The 22,486-nt window shown below is 44.7% G+C and overlaps 2 protein-coding genes across 4 annotated transcripts in view; one reads left to right on the forward strand and one right to left on the reverse strand.

Annotated features, from left to right (window-relative positions):
* Positions 1–16,334, forward strand: part of LOC137560907 (very-long-chain 3-oxoacyl-CoA reductase-B-like) — a 67,091-nt gene extending 50,757 nt beyond the window's left edge. For 2 of the 3 annotated variants that reach the window (XM_068272066.1, XM_068272068.1), the window contains 3 exons: positions 9,526–9,591; positions 11,144–11,293; positions 15,912–16,334. In XM_068272066.1, the coding sequence (XP_068128167.1) occupies positions 9,526–9,591; positions 11,144–11,293; positions 15,912–16,022 (327 nt within the window). In that variant the 3' untranslated portion in view covers positions 16,023–16,334. The remainder of the gene's footprint in view (positions 1–9,525; positions 9,592–11,143; positions 11,294–15,911) is intronic. The other variant, XM_068272067.1, reaches the window with a different exon arrangement.
* Positions 16,335–18,828: 2,494 nt separating this feature from the next.
* LOC137562005 (olfactory receptor 2D2-like) lies at positions 18,829–20,604 on the reverse strand. The gene is made up of 2 exons (XM_068273348.1): positions 20,446–20,604; positions 18,829–19,776 (listed from the first exon to the last, which is right to left on the reverse strand). The coding sequence occupies exons 1-2, from the start codon at positions 20,602–20,604 to the stop codon at positions 18,829–18,831; spliced, it is 1,107 nt and encodes a 368-aa protein (XP_068129449.1).
* Between the last annotated feature and the right edge of the window lie 1,882 nt (positions 20,605–22,486).

Consider the following 22,486-nt stretch of genomic DNA (forward strand, 5'->3'; position numbering starts at 1 on the left):
CTAAACGGGGGTCCCTTTACCCCCAACCCCCCCCCTGCAAAATCAATGACCAAATTGGTCGTAGATTTTGCTGCTTTTGAGGCAGGGCTAACGGCTGCAGCCCTGCCTCTCAGCACGTCTATCAGCCGCGCATCGCCGCCTCTCCCCCGCCCCTCTCAGCAAAGGAAGACTGAGAGGGGCGGGGGAGAGGCGGAGATACACGTTGACAGACGCACGTGAGACAGGGCTGCGGCGGCTAGCCCTGCCTCTACACGGAAGAGGGGATGCGCTGCATGGAGGGGGATTTGGGGGTGAAGGGACCCCCGTTAAGCCGCGGGATAGCGGCGTTAAGGCAGGGGCACACATGCCCCTGCTATATATAAGAGCTGAAGCGAGGTTTATTCTCTCTTTAAGCACAAGGAGGGGAAAAAAATGAAGGTGGCCATCTTGTGGCCAAATAGTAAAACTACATCTACATATTTTTTACATTACAATTTACACATATAACAACATTAAAAATTAACTGTTTATTTCACACCAAAATATTACCCAAATAAAATTTTTAATGGAAAAAAAAATTACAATAATAAAAAAAAAAGACATAAGCAGTTACCTAAGGGTCTGAACTTTTTAAATATGCATTTGAAGGGGGTATACTAGGAACATTTTTTAAATTATAAGCTTGTAAATAGTGATGGACGCAAAACGGAAACAATGCACCTTTATTTCCAAATAAAATATTGGCGCCATACATTGTGATAGGGACAAAATTTAAATGGTGTCATAACTGAGACAAACGGGCAAAAAAAATACATAGGTTTTAGTTATGGTAGCGTGGATTATTTTAAAGCTATAATGGACGAAAACTGAGAAATAATGATTTTTTTTCCATTTTATTCTTATTGATCCTGTTAAAATGCATTTATAAAAAAATAATTCTTAGCAAAATGTACCACCCAAAGAAAACCTAATTAGTAGCGGAAAAAACAGATATAGATCAATAAATTGTGATAAGTAGTGATAAAGTTATTAGCAAATGAATGGGAGGTGAAAATTGCTCTAATGCATAAGGTGAAAAATCCCCGCGGGCTGAAATGGTTAAAGTGAACCTCTGGACTAAAAATCTACTCAGCATAACTGAAAAGGCTTGGTGTTTCTTTAACAGTTTTTAACAGTTTTGTTTTTCTTACCAAAGCATCATTTTTAGCTGCATTTTTAGCTAAGCTCCACCCATCAAAGAAAAAAAGCCCGGGCTTTTTTTCCCTGATGCTGTGCAGAGCATGATGGGATTTCCTATGTTGTTATTCACGTTGCCTAGCAACTGGGAGAGGTGCTCAGGACACAGGACAGTTGGAACTGTGTCTTATGCTCCCGGTCACCTCCTTTCAACCAAAAAGATGGCTGCCATCATGAAATCAAACAATTGCCTGTTCTTTTAAAACAGGGTGGGTAAGAGATTATATTACCTATCTATTTTAATTAACATAATTAATGTAACTTAATGACAGTATGTTTGTTTAGGCTGGAGTTCCTCTTTAATGTTAGCTAATTTGTACCTTTAACCATTTCTGCTGCCCAGACGTGAAGCTCACGTCCGGGCGGCTGCTCTGCTGCGGTGCAGCGCTTCGGCGCGCTCCCGCATGCAATCGCAGGTGCGCCCCCCGTGCTGTCCCCCGGTAGCCCTGGGATCAGTAAACGGGAACATGGTTGCCGATCACCGATCCATGTCCCCAGCAGAAAAACCGAAGCACTCTTACTAGAGGCTTCAGTCTTTCTACACGTAAAATTTTCCGCGACCCCCTTGTGCTTCCACTTAGCGAGAAGTACAAGGAGGAAAAAAAAACCTCAAGGTGGCCATCTTGTGGCCAAATAGTAAAACTACATCTACATATTTTTTACATCACAATTTACACATATAATAACATTAAAATTAACTGTTTATTTCCCACACCAAAATATTACCCAAATAAAGTTTTTAATGGAAAAAAAATTACAATTAAAAAAAAAAACCCATAAATAGTTACCTAAGGGTCTAAACTTTTTAAATATGCATTTGAAGAGGGTATACTACGAACATTTTTTAAATTATAAGCTTGTAAATAGTGATGGACGCAAAACGGAAAAAATGAACCTTTATTTCCAAATAAAATATTGGCGCCATACATTGTGATAGGGACAAAATTTAAATGGTGTCATAACTGAGACAAACGGGCAAATAAAATACATAGGTTTTAATTATGGTAGCGTGGATTATTTTAAAGCTAGAATGGCCGAAAACTGAGAAATAATGAATTTTTGTCCATTTTTTTTTAAGCCTGTTAAAATGAATTTATAAAAAAAATAATTCTTAGCAAAATGTACCACCCAAAGAAAGCCTAATTACTGTATTTTTTGGACTATAAGACTCATTTTTTCTCCCCCAAAAGTGAGGGGGGAAAAGTTACTGCGTCTTATAGTCCAAATGCAGAGAGTTCCTGACTTGTGAACACCTGCCAATACCAACCTCCAACCCGCCACAATGTCGGGGACTCCCTGTACTGTACCCATGCAGAGGAGGACACAGGGACACAAAGGGGCATAGAGGAGGACAGAGAAGGACACAGGGAGACACAAGAGGTACAAGGGGGCATGAGGTACAAATGGGACATAATTCACAAGATGTCCCTTCACCATGGATGCACCAGGTATATAGTAGTATATATTTTTCCCCTGGATTTTGTCCTCTAAACCTAGGTGCATCTTATGGTCAGGAGCGTCTTATAGTCCAAACAATAGGGTAGTGACGGAAAAACAAGATATAGATCAATAAATTGTGATAAGTAGTGATAAAGTAATGGGAGGTGAAAATTGCTCTGATGCATAAGGTGAAAAATCCCCGCTGGCTGAAATGGTTAAAGTACAGTACTATTAGGCTGCTTACACACCAAGACGTTACAGGCGCACGTTAGTGCGCCTGTAACGCTCCCCCAACGCACAGCAATGTAACACAAGTGGGCTGTTCACACTGCCCACGTTGCGTTACATGTAACGCTGCACGTTCTCCGGAAAGTGCAGCATGCTACGGCGTTGGAGCGGCTATAGCCGCGTTAGACTGTTTGCACATGCGCAGTGGGGGGCGGAGAGGAGGCGAGGAGAGCCAGCTACAGTAGCCGCGCACATGGCTACTTAATATTCACTGCACTGGCGGCAGCTGATTGGCCGGCGGGACCACGTGATGCGGAGTGTCTCGCTCCGCATCACGTGGTCCCGCTAGCCAATCAGCGCCACTCTGGGAGACCTTATAGGAATAGAGCCGCCTAACGCGGCTCACTCTACCGTCCTCACTTGCAGCACCATACGTTGTGTTAGGTGCACGTTATGCGACCTTAACGTGGCACCTAACGCAACGTCTTGGTGTGCAAGTAGCCTTAACGTTAACTAACTATAATACACTTTGTGCAGGATCGGACTGCGCACTGCATTACATTTTAAATATAACAAAAAATTATTATACTGTGATGTGTTTATATGTACATATCAATGATTTGAAAATAAAAAATAGCAATTAATCCAGGTAAAAATAATAACTTGAAGACTACTATCAAGAGCATTAGAGTTATTAATATCAATTAAAAACGGCTTTAAGGAGACAATTTCTTAATGGTAATTAACGATTAGCTTTTAATGTTAAATAACAATAAGCGGAAGACAGATTAGCGGCATCACCGTTCGCCATTAATCGCAGGCGCCATTTTTGTATGGATCCTTTATATAGTGCTGACATCTTCTGCAGCCCTTTACAGGGTACCGTATATACTCGCATATAAGCCGACCCGCATATAAGCCGACCCCCCCCCCCCCCCTCCTACTTTTACTTAACAAACCAGTAAAAAATGATTGACCCCCATATAAGCCGGGGGTAGGAAATGCTGGCCGCCTTATTCCCCTAGTGTGTCCCAGTATCGCTAGTAAAGTGCCCAGTATAGCTAGTATAGTGCCCAGTATAGCTAGTATAGTGCCCAGTACAGCTAGTATAGTGCCCCAGTACAGCTAGTATAGTGCCCCAGTACAGCTAGTATAGTGCCCCAGTATAGCTAGTATAGTGCCCAGTATAGCTAGTATAGTGCCCCAGTATAGCTAGTATAGTGTCCATTATAGCTTGTATAGTGCCCAGTGTAGCTAGTATAGTGCCCCAGTATAGCTAGTATAGTGCCCATTATAGCTAGTATAGTGCCCATTATAGCTAGTATAGTGCCCATTATAGCCAGTATAGTGCCCAGTGCAGCTAGTATAGTGCCCCAGTATAGCTAGTATAGTGCCCCAGTATAGCTAGTATAGTGTCCAGTATAGCTAGTATAGTGCCCAGTGTAGCTAGTATAGTGCCTCAGTATAGCTAGTATAGTGCCCATTATAGCTAGTATAGTGCCCATTATAGCTAGTATAGTGCCCATTATAGCTAGTATAGTGCCCAGTGTAGCTAGTATAGTGCCCATTATAGCTAGTATAGTGCTCCAATATAGCTAGTATAGTGCCCCAGTTTAGCTAGTATAGTGCCCCAGTATCGCTAGTATAGTGCCCCAGTATCGCTAGTATAGTGCCCCAGTGCCCCCCCCGCCTCCCCTCTCACCCGCGGCCGCCGCTGCTTTTACCTTAGCAGGCGCCGCTTCTTCTATTCCCCTCCTCTCTGGCTCCGTAGGACAGCAGCACTCTTCACGGAGGCTGCTGTGATCAGACAGGAAGCAGCGAAGAGCGCGGCTTCCTGTAGCGGCGGTTGCTATGGGAACCGCTCTCTCCCTCTCCGTAAAGAGCGCTGCAGTGATTTACGGAGCCGGACAGGAGGGGAATAGAAGAAGCGGCGCCGGGCAGGTAATTTCAGTGGTAGCGGCGGCCGCGGGGAGGGGGGGGGGGGCGCGGTGACAGTGCGGGGGGCTCGGACCACCATCACCAGCACCAGACTCGCATACAAGCCGACCCCCCAACTTTTGACCCCCTTTTTGGGGGTCAAAAATTCAGCTTGTATGCGAGTATATACGGTATATTGGACCCAAACCAAACATTTTTTAAATTCAAAATATTTAGTTGCCCCACTCTGACACATACAAAGATAAATAAACACTCCTTCAGGCCTATGAGCATTTCAGCGCATGCTTTTCACCCTTCTCTTTTCATAACTAGGGTTATACAGGTGGCAGCCATTACTTCTGAGCTTAGTTGGAGGTTTTAGATCATGGGTGTGTCTGTCATCAGCTACCTTCCCTCACAGGGGCATCGTCTATGTGAAATCTCACACAAGCTGAGATCACCGCCCCTGTGACATCATCAGTAGCAGCCTGTGTTTTTTTTTTTATCTCCTCCACCGGTCTGCCGGATTCTGTCCCGGCAATATGAAAGGTTCCTCCAATAAATGTAAAATATTTTATATTTGTCATCATGCAGCTGAAAAAAGGCTGCTATTTATTATTATAAGTTAGAAAATAGATTTTATTTCTGAAATCTTGTATTTTTAATTTGGGTCCACTTTAACTGTCCATCAGAGGGGCTCACAATCTATTCTCTACCATATATCTATATGGTGTAGTGTATGCAGGCCCGGATTTCTGCAAAGGCCACAAAGGCCACGGCCTAGGGCGGTAAAAAATCAGAATGATAAAAGGGCGGCAGGACCAGAGAGAGATAAGACGCTGCTTGTCAAAATAAATCATTTCTCCTGCTCTGAAGCCGCCCTGCTTTGCTGCACAGTGCACACACAGTCAGAATTCCAGAGCTCCGTGTATTTTACTTACTTCGTGGTGTGCGATGAGACAGTGCTATCTCCTGAACATACAAGCTTCAGTTTATTGCCAGGGGTGAGAGAAACATGGACCACAATGTGCTCACTGCTTGCTGCGCAGTCTGTGACTCTTGTTGTAGACAATTTCTGATCCAGTAAGGTAAACATTTTAAGGCCCAGTGCACACCAAAACCGCTAGCAGATCCGCAATACGCTAGCGGTTTTGGGAGCTGATTTCAGAGCGATTCTAGGTATGTTTAGAGAGGTTTTCTAAACATAGCTAGCGGTTTTGGGTGCGTTTTTGTGTAGCAGATTACACATATTGTTACAGTAAAAGCTGTTACTGAACAGCTACTGTAACAAAAATGCCTGGCAAACCGCTCTGAACTAGCGTTTTTCAGAGCGGTTTGCGTTTTTCCTATACTTTACATTGAGGACGAAACGCTTCCGAAATCCGCAAACGCGCAGCAGGAGGCGCGTTTGCGGCTTGGCAAAAACCGCAAACCGCCGGTGTGCACCATCCCATTGCAATACATTAGACAAGCGTTTTTATATGCGGATGCGGCCAGCGGATCGCTCCAAAAACCGCTCGGTGTGCACTGGGCCTAACAGAATTATTTCCACTTTACAACTCAAGCTGGGCTAAACAATGTATTGCTGGTCAGACTCTGTTAATGACTTGAGCCATTCCTTCTCCTCTCTCCCCCTGGATTGTAAATCTTAAACAGAAAGATAAGTTTTTTTTTTGTTTTTTTTTCCTTAGAGAGATTTATGGCAGCCCCTTCTAAGCTCAATCTTAACCCCTTGCTGGCTCATTTTAAAGGCAGCAGTAGTTTGCAGTAGTATGAGATAGACAACTTCTCTATAATTATAATTGCAAATGTACTGTTGTATACGTTTGTATTGTTACATTCTGTTTTGTATACCAAAAGTAATAACATATACTAAAAATAAAAAATATATATATTTGTACCGTATTGGCAAACAGTAAAAAAAAAAACCTGTGAAAGAATCAGTACAATAAATACTATAAAATAAATGCAACAGATCTGTGATTACAGAAGAGCAGAGAGGGAGATGAACGCCGCTCTGCTACTTCATGCCTGGTACACACCATGCAATTTGCCATCAGATAGATGGGTTCAAATTGATTATTTCTGACAGGTCTAATCTGATTTCTGATCATTTTTCTAATCGACTTTGTATAAGTGATCGGAAAATCGATTCAACCCATCTATCTGGTGCGTACCAGGCATTGGGGACTCACAGCTCTGACAGGAAAAACAATCATTCATCATTTTTCAGAGGTATACACGAGTCACTAAAACAGGCATTTCCTCCTGCAAACAAGTGATCGTTAAGGCTCATACACACATCAGACTATAGTCTTTGGAAAATGAAAGATCACAGACCAATCTACCACCCTTCATGTAGTATGAGAGCCATACCTACACAGTCTTTTCTATGGAGCTGAACTCCACATCAGACAGAAATCTTTGCAAGATGCTGCACACACAGATGCTGTACAGACACAAAAGATCAGTATCTGCAAAAGATCTGTTCCTGCCAAAGATCCGTTCCTGCAAATTGCAATGATAGTCTATGAGATCTGCAGATCATCATACACACCTTGTTTAACTGACATTCATCTGCAGATCTGAAAATCCATCCTGGTGGATCTGATCTGCAGATGAATGCTTGTTAAACAAGGTGTGTATGAGGATCTGCAGATATCAGACTATGAATGCATTTTGCAGGAACGGATCTTTTGCAGGAACTGATCTTTTGCAGATACTGATCTTTTGAATGTGTACAGCATCTTTGTGTGCAGCATCTTGCAAAGATTTCTGTCTGATGGGGAGTTCAGCTCAATAGAATAGACTGTGTAGAGTATGGCTCTCATACTACATGGAAGGGGGTAAAATTGGTCTGTGATCTTTCATTTTCCAAAGACTATGGTCTGATGTGTGTATGCACCCTGAGTGTGTGTGTGTGTGTGTGTGTGTGTGTGGGAAGGGGGGGGGGGCGGTTGGTGGTACCAGACCTAGGGCACTGGGAAGTCCAAATCCGGCCCTGAGTGCATGTACCATAGTCTAAGGCCAATTTAGGGGGGGGGGGGGGGGCAATTAACTTATCTGTATGTTTTTGGCATGTGGGAAGAAACCAGAGTGCCCGGAGGAAACCCACACAGACACAGGAAACCATACATACTCAGCGCTGATAGTACCCTGGCTAGGATTCAAACTGGGGGCCCAGCACTGCAAAGCGGGAGTGTTATCCAGTGCGCCACTGTGCTGCCCATAGCTTACTGTGCACTGTTTAAATAAAACCTGAACGGAGAGGGTAATAGAGGCTGCCATAGTTATTTCTTTTTAAGCAATACCAGTTGCCCGGCTGTCCTGCTGATCTCTTTAGCTGTAGTAGTATCTCAATTACAAACCTGAAACAAGCATGCAGCTAATCCAGTTACACTTCTGTCAGAGCACCTGATCTGCATGCTTGTTCAGGGGCTATGGCTAAAAGTATTAGAGGCAGAGGGTCAGTAGGATAGCCAGGCAATGTGTATTGTTTAAAAGGAAATAAATATGGCAGCCTCCATATCCCTCTCACTTCAACGGTATTTTAAAGGATACCAGATGTCAAATGAAACCTAGAATCAAGTGGGTAGGGGTCTAGGGGAGTAAGAGCGTATACTTACTGCTCCTTCCGTTCCGCTCAGTCAGCCGCCGTTGTTCTGTAATCCTCCCCGGCCTTCTCCGCAAGTCAGACGACTCTCCTGCCTTGTCTTCCGGACATGCAGTGCCGCACAAGCGCAGAATGTCCTTTCTGCTGCCCCGTGGCCGCACATAATGACGTAGCAGGCAAGTATAAGCTCTTACTCCCCTACCCACTTCATTTTAGGTTTCATTTGACATCTGGGCCCATATGCAATTAACTTTTTCACCTGAGTTTTCTCTTAGGTGATATTTTCGAACTTGTCAATAAAATGCCATTTAAATCTCCAGCAAGTAGAAAAATACTCAAAATAATTTTGATAGTACTTTTTCACCTACTTTGTGGTACTTTTTCCATTGCAAAGTGCTGAAAAGTGAATCTAAATCGAAGTTGAAAAATTATCTCCTAGGAGAAAACTCAGGAGAAAAAGTTAATTGCATATGGGCCATGGTATCGGCAGATCTTCAGATATAACTCTGGTTTTGTAGTTGAGAAGAGAATGGAATAAGGGTAAAACCAACTGTCCCTCTTTGGGAGCCCTGCCCCTCTGTCCCTCTTTCCTCCTCATTTGTCCCTCTTTCAGGGCTTTGTCCTTCTTTCTATGTAAATATATATATTTCTCTACTAAAAAATGTGTTTGATTGAATCTAAACTTTATTCCCATCCTCTAAATTGATATATTACTAATTTTAAAATGTTAATATGAAGGAAAATGAAGCAGGATAGAAAGGACCAGCGTGGTTTGAATTATAAAACAACATATATTTCTTATGAAATCTTTATGGCATGTGTGACTAGGGGTGTGACTGGGGTGTGATCAGGGGTGTGGGAGGAGCGTGGCTTAAGTGTCCCGCTTTCTCATCTCAAAAAGTTGGGAGGTATGGGTAAAACTCTTACATGACTGGAGGGTGGCATCTCTGGCTACCTACCTAAACTGGAGCCCTGCTTTATTGGGGAGGGGGGAACATAGGAGAAGGGGAGAGTCACCAATGATGTGGTGCTTGGTGCCACAAAAACCTTAGCCACACCCCTGCTGACAGGCAATGTGGTCTCGTCCAATATAAGCTTTTTGTTTTCCACAGGTCTTCATTGATTTCTTCTCCCGCAGTCTGGACTTGGACTATAGACCACTGGGGATCAATGTACAGGTAGGCATGTACATTACAGACTAACCGTTTTCTTATGTATGAGCTACAGCATGTCCACAACGGACGCAGGGCCACCTAGGCCATGGCCTAGGGCCCCACAGGATGAAGGGCACCAAAAGCAGCAGGCTAAACTGGTGCAGCATTTGCAAGCTTGCAAATGCTGCAATACAGGGAGATCAGGTGAGTACCTGACCGCTTGACCATGGTACTCTGCTGCCAGTCCCCTGTGCAGCGGCAGCCCTGCTCTCTGTGCACGTTGGCATTATGGCCGGTGGCTACAGACTGGGCAGAATTGCAGAGTTGCAAGCAGAGCAAGTGGAACAGCAGCCGCCAGTAACTCACATCTCCGATCGTCTCAAACATAGAAGCTTCCTCTTCCCCTCCGACTCGCTTGTAACATGCCAGTGAATCACATGTGAGAGACGGCAGTCAGAGGGACAGATATACAGCAGTGGCTGATGGAAACAAAGGGGAAAAGGAAGCTTCTGCGCTGGAGACGAACGGAGATGTGAGTGACACTGAAGGCTGCTGCGGTGTGGAGGTGAGCTGGCTACCTATACTGAAAAAGGGAGGGGGGGAGGGATTAAGGGAGTCATCCGGCTACCTATACTGGGGGGAGGGGGGGTCATCCGGCTACCTATACTGGAGTGAAGGGGGAGAGATCATCTCGCTACCTATATTGAAGGGAGGCAGCTGGTAACAGTGGCCTTGGGCAGTAAAGAGTACAAATGCGGCCCCGAGGGTGAGCCGAATTATGGCTCATCCTGCTGCTGGTGAAATTGCGGGCGTTGTTATTACTATTACCCCTCCCAGTCGTAGCAATTCAGAGGGAGAAGTAAGTCGTGGTCCGGCAATCGCGCGGGCTGCGCACTGTAGCATTGTGGCTATATTGGCGCCCAATTCAGTCACTACACGGCACGCATCGTGGGCCAAGATGCCCTGCCTCACATCCAATAGAATCATCCCTTTCTGTTTATTTTTACTTGACCTATAGCTCGCAAAAGTTGAGTAACATTTCGGCAAAACCAATTTTGTTGCTGCATGAGTGAAAAGTAGATAAATATCAGTGAGGAAGGCTTTGGACCACTCGGGGGCTTAGCTACAGAGCTATGGGCCCCGGTGCGAGTTTTACATTGGGCCCCCCCAAGCACTCTATAGGTAACACTTGATGCGGTGCAACAAAACCTGCCAAGGTCATCCACAGTATTAGAGGTGCAAGAAGGGGATGGGTAACAGTTTGTTAAATGATTACTACTATTCAAAGTATCTATAGAAGTGATTATTACCACCACAGGACCAATAAACAGCTTTAGTTGAGAAAGGGCCCCATGGGGCCCCACTGGCCCAAGGGCCCCCGATGCGGTCGCTACCCCTGCAACCCCTATTGCTAGCCACTGGGACCACTGACCCGATTCATTGACAGTTGTAAAGAAAACTGTACCATGCTGTGCCTTCATTTTTGCCTGATGTTTACTTTGATTTCCATGGTGCTGCTGAACTGTCACTGCCAGTTAATAGGGCCCTTTTCATATACATTCTTCTCTGCCTGCAGTGTGTCATGCCGTGTGTTGTCGACACCAACCTGGCGTGCCACGTGCGCAAAACATTCATGGTGAAGTCTGCTGACAGCTATGCCTGGGAGGCCCTGAACACCGTGGAGCTGACCAACCGCACAAGTGGCTGCCTCTCCCACGCCATCCAGGTACACAGCATTCATTATGGAAAGTGTGGTGCACTGGTTCCAAGCCACGCAAAAAAACCTGCTGCCACGCAAAAATAAAGTTACGTACTCACCTAACAAGAGCGTTGGTTCCCGATCCCTTAGAGCTCTCCTGGTCCTCTCTGCCTCCCCTCATACCACCACCAGCCCCTCTTGTAGCAGTCTGACTTTAATTTCAAAAAAGGTTTTTGATCTCCTTGGAAGGCTTTGGAAGTACTCAGAGCTCCAAGTACTTCTGAAAACAGGCGTTTCTGTACGGCGAGTCCACGCCCGTGCATGCGCCTATACAAGCCGCTCGTTTTTGGAACTACTTGAAGACCTTTCCAAAGCCTTCTGAGGAGACCTGAAGACGCAGCCAGCAGGAAATGTGAACAATGGATAGCGGGGGAACAAGGGGACACAGAGAAGACCTCTCCTCCCGACTCCTATGTGTGCCTGCAGCAGCACACTAATCCACCTGCCCTCGGTATGCTGTAATACGATGTGAGAATTAGTGTTGATGTGACTTAAAGGGAACCTGAAGTGAGGAAATTTATTTAAAATAAACACATGACGTAGCTGCAAATGAATATTACATACTAACCTCACCGTCAGTCCCTCTCAGAAGCTCACCATTTTCTTCTTACAGTGATCCCTTCCAGTTCTGACAATATTTTGTCACAACTGAAATATACCAGTTGCTGTCAGTTACATATCAGCAACTGTCAGTTACAACTGAATGTGCAAGGTAATATCCATGTTTCCCTATGGCTCAAGTGGGTGATATTACAGTTTAACTGTGTGCTGACCAGGAAGCTGTTATGGGGTATTGGCCATTTTTAAAATGGAGGACGGAGAAATCCTTGATAACAGTGGACAAATGGGATGCAGGAGAGGAGAAAGAGATTGAGGAGTAGACTACGTGGGAGGTATGTATGACCTGTGTATGGTTATTTTTACTTTATATTTTCAGTTCAGGTTCTCTTTAAGAATATCCACTTTGCCCTACAGATTGGGCTTGCTGCACTTTCTTAGGGCCAGTGCACACCAAAAAGTGCTAGCATAATCGCAAACACTTGGCACTGTTTGAAGTGATTTTCCTAGGCGATTCTAGGCATGGCACAGCGAATTTCTAAGCATGCCTAGCGATTTTTGGAGCGTTTTGGTGCAGCGTTTGTTTTATTCTTTGTTACAGTAGAGCTGGAACTGAGCAGCTTCTGTAACAAAGATGCTTGGAAAATCGCTCTGTTCTACCGCTTTTCAGGGCGATTTTCCACTTTCCTATACTTAACATTCTGGCTGAATCACCTCAGAAATCAGCAGAAATGATGCAGGACCTGAGTTTGCGTTTGAGAAAAAATCACATCGCTCTGGCGTGCTCCATCCCACTCAAATACATTAGCCAATCGCTTTTCAAAGCGATGGCATTTTTAAATGCGCTCAGAAGTGCTCTTGGTGTGCACCAGCCCTCAGTGTCTCATATAAACACCTGCATAAACAAGAAAATTAAATACTATAAAGTACTTTAAAAAAAAGTGTGGTTCCTCTAAAAATTTCAATCGTAAAACAAAACGTCCACGGCTGAAAAACAAATACAGTAGAATCTTGCATAGCTCCCAACTGTCCCTCTTTCGGAGGGACAGTCCCTCTTTGGGAACCCTCTCCCTCTGTCCCTCTTTCCTCCTCATTTGTCCCTCTTTCTATGTAACTATATATATTTCTATACTAAAAAATGTGTTTGATTGACTCTAAACTTTATTCCCATCCTATTAATTGAAATATTACTAATTTTAAAAATGTTAATATGAAGGAAAATGAACCAGGATAGAAAGGCCCAGTGTGATTTGAATTATAAAACACCATATTTTTTCTTATGAAATCTTTATGGTATGCATGACTAGGGGTGTGACGGGGGCATGATCAGGGGTGTGGCTTAAGTGTCCCTCTTTCTCATCTCAAAAAGTTGGGAGGTATGATCTCGTTAAAGTAAACTCTGATTTTGTAAACCTCTGGATATAGTAAACTCAGTCCTCAGGTCCCAGCAAATGTGTCTGCATAAATATACACTGTATGGCCAATTCTGATATAGTAAACTTCTTATATAGTATTAAACTACTTTTCCCGGTTCATTGGCGTTTACTATAAGGCTGGTTTCACATTAGAAACCATTGTTTTGGTTGCAGTGCGACCGCAGGATCACATCTCACCGCAACGTAAAAAATTGCCTTTGCAGATTACCGTGGCAAAGCATGGTAATCTCACTTCTAGCTGCAAGCCAAGCAGGAAGTGAGGCTTTCTAGCGCTCACTTCCTGTGGCCGAAAAACATATTGCACGGAAGTGCATTGAAAAAATATGCTGCCGTGCATGCGCAACGCAGATGCTAAACAGTTAAAAATATCTGCGGCACCACTTACTTACAGTACATGACTTCCAGTGGCTGCATGCTTCCAGCGCATCGCACCGCAGCAGGTATGAAAGGTGACGGTCCCATAGGTTTTCATTGCTATAGCGTCACTGCTAAAGTCACTGGGCCAGATTTATCAAGAGTGTTTGAGACAAAATATTAGTAGGTTTTTAGAAATCAGTGCAGAACTGCCTCAGACATCCTAAGAAATCACTAAATAGTGCAGATTCTTTCTAAAACTGTGGTAACATAGGAGGAGCTAGGAAGGTCTCTCAGGCAGTGCATTGTGTGAGGGGAATTGCTGTTGCTGAGGTAACCAACACATCTGCTGTATTGATAGCAGCAGGCTCTGAGGAGGAATTCAGCAGGGGGGAGGAGCACATCACAAATCATGTCTAGCCTGCACTCTGCAATCATGTCTAGCCTGCAGTTCTACATCTGTAGAACTGCTATCAAGCACTTCTTAATCTGCGCCAGTTTAGGGATGGATTTGCACTTTTCTTAACTGTAGTGCAGCTCTAGAAATTCATGCTAAATTGCCACTATTACCTAGGATTTAAGAAGGTTCTTATTATCATGCAGAACTGTTCTCCCTGCTGGTTAGAACAGGTTAAGCGTTTATAAATCTTCCCCAGTGCGCCTTATATTCCAAATACAGGGAATCCCCAACTTACGATCCAACGGCCGATATGAACCGCCGACCTGTCGCAATGTCAAGGACACCCTGTATTGTTTCCGTGCCTCTTCCTCCGCTCCCCTCTTGCACACTGCAAATTGCAAATCCAATCTCTGATTTACATTTTGCAATTCCGATTTTCCCTGGATGCTATTAACACAAGAAGGAATCGCAGAAAAATGCAGCATGCTGTACTGATTCAAAATCGCAAATAGGAATCACATCTAAAATTGCTTTAAAATCGGAATCGCATGTAGTGTGCAAGAGCCCTTATACACTTGTTTTTCAGCCACAAACATTTTGTTTTAGGGTTGAACATTTTAGTAGTAATGAGCTGAAATGTCGCGTTTTCATAATTACGATACGAAATTTGCAATTATGACACAAATGTGTAATTAATAATTATCAGAAAATTCATAATTTTCTGACGTAAGTTTGCATTAAATTGTAATTTTGTGTTTAATTTTGTGTTACTCGTAAGTTTGTAATTTCTTGTAAAGCAAGAAAATTACACAAAATTAGGGAATTATGGGTGACCGTAATTTCTTGTAGATCCGCCCCCTCTCATGGGTCGCCAGGATTAATGGGCTGAAGTGAAGTGCATGCACAGGCTCCAGCGTGCTGGTGACGTGCGTGACATCACTGACGTCTCATGAAAGAACGCAGCAGCAGCTGAACAAACCGAAACGTTGAGGGCGGGGCTGAGCTGCTGAGTGCACTACAGTGCTGACTGTCTGACTCTAATTAGCGATTAGGGATCCTCATTTGGATTTCAGCGAATATCTGATTTACTGCAACTCGGTTATTTTAGCCCAATCACAAACCTCGGAACTTGGACCAATCAGAGAATGCTGAATTTTTCAGCGAAAATCAGATTACTGTGGTCATTTCTGGCCAATCACAAGACTCCGACACTACCGAGTATTCCTGAGTCTTGTGACTGGCCTAAAATTTCCATGGTATTCCGACTATTCCGGTAAATTCTGCATATGCAAAAAAAGAACAAAAAAAGACTCCGGAAATTGGAAAATCGGCATTACTGGAAATCATTCTGTGGAATTGGAAATCTGCATTTCCGACCATCCCTAGCTCTAATGAAGAGAGGGAGATGGGCGGGCAGCAAGCAGGAAGTGGGAGGAGGGGAGGGGGTTGTGTTGTGGTAGGGAAAAGAACAGTATATACAGGAAGTGAGTTGAATTTCAATCTCAGCCTCAGAAAATATTAAAAAATTAACCACAAAACACATCTGGTACTTTACTACTTTACAACATACTGAATAATGTACCATGGTAAATGGGGATGGTAAATTCGATGCAAATAACTTCAAGTTGATGCAGCATTATGTACATTTTGTATGCAAATATATGCAGCAATCAAATCATGCTGAGGTAAATTTCAATTGGTCCATTGTCAAGCTGCATACATTTGCATACAAAATTAGCATAATCCTGCATCAACTCAGAATTATTTGCGTGTCATTGGTCATCCCTACTATACCTATTTTGATGCTGGTGTTTATTTTCTCCTCTTCATTTTGCAGAGCTATGTCCTAGACCTCTTCCTGTCTGATTACACCATGAGAATGAAGTTGCTCACCAGTATTGGCAGGCTGGCCATGCGCTGCATGTACATGCCGAGCAAGTCAGACTAACGAGAAAGGGGAAGATGCAGCGATGTCCATGCAACACATTGATGACTGCAGATAAATGGACTGACTGTTAACCTAACCTACAAAGCTCTCCACAATCTCTCTGCCCTGTACATCTCCTCACTAGTCTCCAGATACCAACACAACCGCAATCTCAGATCTGCACATGACCTTACTCCATCCTCCTCTAGAATACCGTATATACTCGCATACAAGCCGAATTTTTGACCCCCAAAAGGGGGTCAAAAGTTGGGGGGTCGGCTTGTATGCGAGTCGTGGGTGGTGGTCCGTGGTCCGCGCCCCCCCCCCCCCCCCCCCCCCGCCCACTCGTCCGCTCCCTCCGCGGCCGCCGCTGGTATTACCTGCTTTAGGCAGCGGCCGCTTCCTAATCCGGGTTCCCCTCTTCATCATGCGTATAACGTAAGTGTATCGTGACGATGCAGGGGGCAGGAAAGAGTGGTTCCCCTGGTAACGGCGATACACATCGCCGCTACAGGGAGCCGCGCTCTTTCCTGCCCCCTGCATCGTCACAGCAGCAGCGCCGGGCGCGCTGCTGAGATACACTTACAGTATACTCCGCATGATGAAGAGGGGGACCCGGATTAGGAAGCGGCCGATGCCTAAAGTAGGTAATAGCAGCGGCAGCCGCGGGGGGAGGAGGAGGAGGGGGGGCACTATACTAGCTATACTGGGCACTATACTGACTATACTTGGGCACTTTACTAGCTATACTGGGCACTTTACTAGCTATACTGGGCACTTTACTGGCTATACTGGGCACTATACTGGCTATACTGGGCACTATACTGACTATACTGGGCACTTTACTGGCTATACTGGGCACTATACTGGGGACTATACTGGCTATACTGGGCACTATACTGGCTATACTGGGCACTATACTGGCTATACTGGGCACTATACTGGGTATACTGGGGCACTATAGTGGCTATACTGGGCACTATACTGGCTATACTGGGCACTTTACTGGCTATACTGGGCACTATACTTGGTATACTGGGCACTATACTGGCTATACTGGGCACTATACTGGCTATACTGGGCACTATACTGGCTATACTGGGCACTTTACTGGCTATACTTTGCACTTTACTGGCTATACTGGGCACTATACTGGGCACTATACTGGCTATACTGGGCACTATACTAGCTATACTGGGCACTATACTAGCTATACTGGGCACTAAAATGGCTATACTGGGCACTATACTGGCTATACTGCACTATACTGGCTATACTGGGCACTATACTAGCTATACTGGGCACTATACTAGCTATACTGGGCACTTTACTAGCTATACTGAGGCACTACCTACCCATGCTGGGCACTATACTAGCTATACTGGGACACACTGGGGGGATCACGCACCTGCACCAATCCAGCATTTCCTACCCCCGGCTTATATGGGGGTCAATCGTTTTCCCCTGGTTTTTCAGGTAAAACTTGGGGGGTCGGCTTATATGCGGGTCGGCTTATATGCGAGTATATACGGGTAACCTCCTCAAATTCATGTATACAAGATTTCACACGTGCTTCACCCCTCCTCTGGAGCCCTGTTCCACAACAGATTGGTCATTCTCCAAACTTTGATATCTTTAAGCACTCCCTCAAAACTCACTTTTTCCAACAAGTCTACACTCTAAGGTAGGCCGTTCCCCTTCAACCTCTGGCCAAGTTGTACTTCTTACCAGATAACCTAAAACACTGCCTTTCTTTAGGTATGATTATTGTATACTATACCACCTTTTGTTTCCTCCCTATTCCTTTATATTGTAAGCTCCCAAGGGCAGGGCTCGCTCACCATTTTGTGTCTTGGAATTAGTCATACATTTTATTCATCAGGTTACATTTGTCACTGAAATTACTATGTCTGCCAATTCTGCATTATGTACTAGTGTCTATATTTGTTGTATACCATTGTATTATTATGTGCCCAATGTTTGCTTCTTACTTTGTACAGTGCCATGGAATATGTTGGTGTTTTATTAATCAATAATAATAATATTAAAAGGTTTATAGAAGGCATAATTAGTTGTTTTATTATACAGGGTCTGTGGTTTCCAAAATGGGTATAATGAGATACAGGAGTTGGCAAATCATGTTTCTATGGTAATAGCCCTCCATTTTTGGTAAAGCTGGCCCTGGTGATCTAGGGGTCCCCCTATCTTTCCCTCCCCCCTTCATGTTTTTTGGGGTAGTCTAGTGGTCCACCCTGACCTTTTAAGGTCTTCTAGTCTAGTCCTTCTAGTAATCTAGTCCCCCTCTTCCGCAGCGCTGTATGGAGTACACAGTCTTGTCACTAACTGTCCCTCAGAGGGGATCACAATGTAGTCCCTACCATAGTCATATGTCTATGCATGTATCGCGTAGTGTATGTATCCTAGTCTAGGGCCATTTCTTATGTATTGTGTAGTGTATTTATCATAGTTTAGGGACAATTTTAGGGAGAAGACAGTTAACTTATGTGTTTGGTTTTGGTATGTGAGAGGAAACTGGAGTGGCCAGAGGAAACCCACGCAGACATGGACAGAACTTACAAACTCTCTGGAGATTGTGCCGGGCTGGGATTAAAACCTGGGACTCAGTGTTGTAAGGTGGAGTGCTATACATTACTCCACTGTGCTGCCCCATGGAGAACAAGCAGCACAAGACAACTTTCTGGAGGGGTGGTGGAATTAGAAATCCAGTTCTGGGTGCTTGGATGCCAATGTAGATACACTCTGATGTATTGAAACATGAATGCCTTTAGATGCAAGCTTGTTATTAAAATAGTGGTTCTTTGATGTTTTAAAGATGGATCAGTTTGTTAATAGCAGTCCTCATCTCTTGGTTCCTCAAGCTGTAGATCAGAGGATTGATTAACGGAGTCACCAAGGTAAAAAGCAATGAGAGACCTTTGTTAACGTTAAAGGAACTCTTGTCCGGGGGGAAAACATATGTAGATCCTAAACTTCCATAGTAAAGACCCACAACTGTCAAGTGGGAGCTACAGGTGGAGAAGGCCTTCTGTCTTCCGGATGTGGATGTGATTTTCTGGATGGCATGGATGATGGAGATGTAGGTGGCCATGATGAATAGACATGGACAGGCAAGGAAAGGAAAACACAGCATTGAAATGACCAGCTCGGCTGAACGGTTTTTAGCGCATGTAAGTTCTACCACAGGTGGAATATCACAGTAGAAATGGTTGATTGTATTCGTGCCACAAAATTCTAAACGATCTAATAACAGGTATAGTACAAAAGATACCATGAATCCCACCACCCAGCAAATGGTCACTATTAGAACTTGCCGACTGAAGGTCATGATGGTGGCGTAATGTAATGGCCTACATATGGCCACATAACGATCAAAGGACATAGACGCCAACAGTAAACACTGAGAAATAGCAGGAACAGCTAGAAGATACAGCTGGACAATGCATCTGGAAATGGATATTTTACCACCACCCACCAACACCAGCCATAGCATGGTGGGCACAATGTTACTGGTGAAGATGAGTTCAGACAAGGACAGCTGGCTGAGAAAGAAGTACATGGCAGAGTGTAGACTCTGCATGACCACAATCAAGACAATGACAAGAATGTTGCTAACTAAGGCCAGGATGTGGATGATCAAAAAGACGATGAAAAGTAGGATCCTGAAGTGGTGAAGATCTCCAAATCCCAAGAGGAGAAACTCTGTAACTATTGTTTGATTTATTTGAACCATTGTCCAGAAGACATAGGAAGTTACCTGGCAACATATACAAATGTTAAAAAATACGAAAAGAAATTTTACATTTTAGAATTTTACATTTTTACAAATGTAGCCTCTTGTACCGTAGGTGTCCACATTCTCGCTGACGCCCAGATGGATGGACAAAGACGCCAGTCAAATCTCTGAGTAATGGTGGATTTTTTAACAGGGAAGGCCACCCTTTACCATACACTTGCAACAATATCACCAAAAATAATTGGGTGCCAATCAAACATGAAAAAATAGAGCTAATGAAGCAAAGTAAAAACAGTCCCAGTGGGTATCCTTCGCTAGGCACTCCCACTTTATGATGGTCAGAAATTAGCAGTAGTGGAACTTCACAAAGTAGCTATTTCAACTGAGAGGCTGTAATGTACGTACATATCATTTTACCGCATCTTTAGGCCTAAATGGACATAAAGTGGCAAGTCTAAGTTCAGTTACTGCTGCTTGACAAGCACCTAAGAGAAGCATCAGACAAGTGTCTTTACAAATTCCCACTTTATGTGGCCTGGGAAACAACCAAGCAGGAAGTTGTGATGCCAGACATGTCCCCAGGTATCTACAACCTGGAGAAGTCTCCAAAAAGCTTTAGTGACCGGTACCTGTCCATTAGCACCATTTAAAGGGAACCTTAACTGTGGGGGTAAAAAGAAAATCACTTACCTGGGGCTTTGCCAAGCCTCCTGCAGCCGTCCTGTGCCCGCGCTGGTCCTTCGGTGCCCTCCGGTCTCCCTCCGCGGCTAAGTTTCGTTTTCGGCCGACTGCCAGTCGTCCTCCGGCAAAGCGTGTCCTTCTTCCGCATTTCCTGACGTAAAGCGCCATAAAGCGCGTCCATGGAACGCATACCCAGCCGTAAAGAGCATCCGGATGACGCGCTTTACGGCACTTTACGTCAGGGAATGCGGAAGAAGGACACGCTTTGCCGGAGGACGACTGGCAGTCGGCCGAAAACGAAACTTAGCTGCGGAGGGAGACCGGAGGGCACCGAAGGACCGGCGCGAGCACAGGACGGCTGCAGGAGGCTTGGCAAAGCCCCAGGTAAGTGAGTTTTTTTTTTTCCCCCACAGTTAAGGTTCCCTTTAATTCGGAATCTGCAAACTCTCTCAAGAAGCATTAGACTTGGCTGTCCTCCATGGCTTTGGAGTTTCCACCCACTTGGCCAAGCTAGGAGAAGCATCTCAGTAACCCGACGTTATAAATGCTCTCTGGCACCATCTACTAATCCTTAACCCTCCTGGCAGTTTATTAAAATTCACCAGGGGGCAGCACAGCCGTTTGTTTTTGTTTTTTTTAATATCATGTAGCAAGACAAGGTCTCGCTACATGATAGCCGCTGCTCAGCGGCATCCCCCCAGCCCCTCCGATAGCCTCCGGCGATCAGAGATCAGGAGATCCCGTTCTAAGAACGGGATCTCCTGGAGGGCTTCCCCCGTCGCCATGGCGATGGGCGGGAGGACGTCATCGACGTTGTGACGTCAAAGGGGACTCCGATCCACCCCTCAGCGCTGCCTGGCACTGATTGGCCAGGCAGCGCACGGGGTCTGGGGGGGGGGGGGCGGCTGCGGCACGCCGGATATCGCCAGATCGGCGCGGAGCAGCGGCAATCGGATTACACACGCAGCTAGCAAAGTGCTAGCTGCGTGTAACAAAAAAAAATTATGCAAATCGGCCCAGTGGGGCCTGAGCGGTGCCTTCCGGCGGCATAGCCCGAGCACAGCTCGGGCTTACCGCCAGGAAGGTTAATTAGTTTTAGGCCAGGAACCCACTAGGAGCAATTTTCTGAGCGATTTGAACACTCTTGCTAATGTAATGCTATGGGTGTGATCCCACTTGAGCGATTTGATTTTATAAAAATCCCCCATAGCATTGCATTAGCAAGAGCTTTTTCAAATCACTAGTGCTTAGAAATTTCTCCTAGTGGGTTTCTGGCCTTAGTCCTGCCCTAGTTGAATCATCAACTCTCAGGAAGATAGTGTCATATTGCAACAGGATCTGGATAGGATGGCTATATGGGCACATACATGGCAGATGAAATTCAATGTTGACAAATGTAAAGTCATGCATTTTGGTCATACCAATGGTCTAGCACCATACAAAATAAATGGGATACAGTTGGGAACATCAAACTTGGAGAAGGACTTAGAAGTACTCATCGACAACAAGTTAAATAATCGTACTCAATGCCAAGCCGCTGCAGCTAAAGCGAACAAAATTTTGGGATGCATTAAAAGGGAAATAAAAACTCGAGATGCTAGCATAATATTGCCCCTGTTTAACTCTCTAGTAAGGCCCAGGGCCGGATTACCGACCAGGCAACAAAAGCAGTCGCTTGGGGCCCCATTCAGAGTCAAAGGGGCCCCATCAGCACATAAACCAGCAGTGCAGTAACTATGGAAAGATGCATATCATTTTAAAGCTCTCTTTCTCCTCTTTCCAATGATATATAAATGGTCACCCTATGCCTTTCAGTTTTCAATATTTTTGCGATCAAAATTGCGGCCACGGCAATTTCGATCGCGAAAATAGCGAAAACGAAAAGGTGTAGGTTGGCAGTTTATCTATCATTGGAAAGAGGAGAAAGAGAGCTTCAAAATGATATGCATCTTTCCATAGTTACATTGTATTACACAGGACAACTTTTCTCCAAAGTCGTCAGCTCGATTCAGCACAATGCAATGAAATATAAAGAACCCAGGGGGATATA

The sequence above is a fragment of the Hyperolius riggenbachi genome, chromosome 3, assembly GCF_040937935.1.
Source record: "Hyperolius riggenbachi isolate aHypRig1 chromosome 3, aHypRig1.pri, whole genome shotgun sequence".
In the NCBI taxonomy this organism is placed as follows: Eukaryota; Metazoa; Chordata; class Amphibia; order Anura; family Hyperoliidae; genus Hyperolius; species Hyperolius riggenbachi.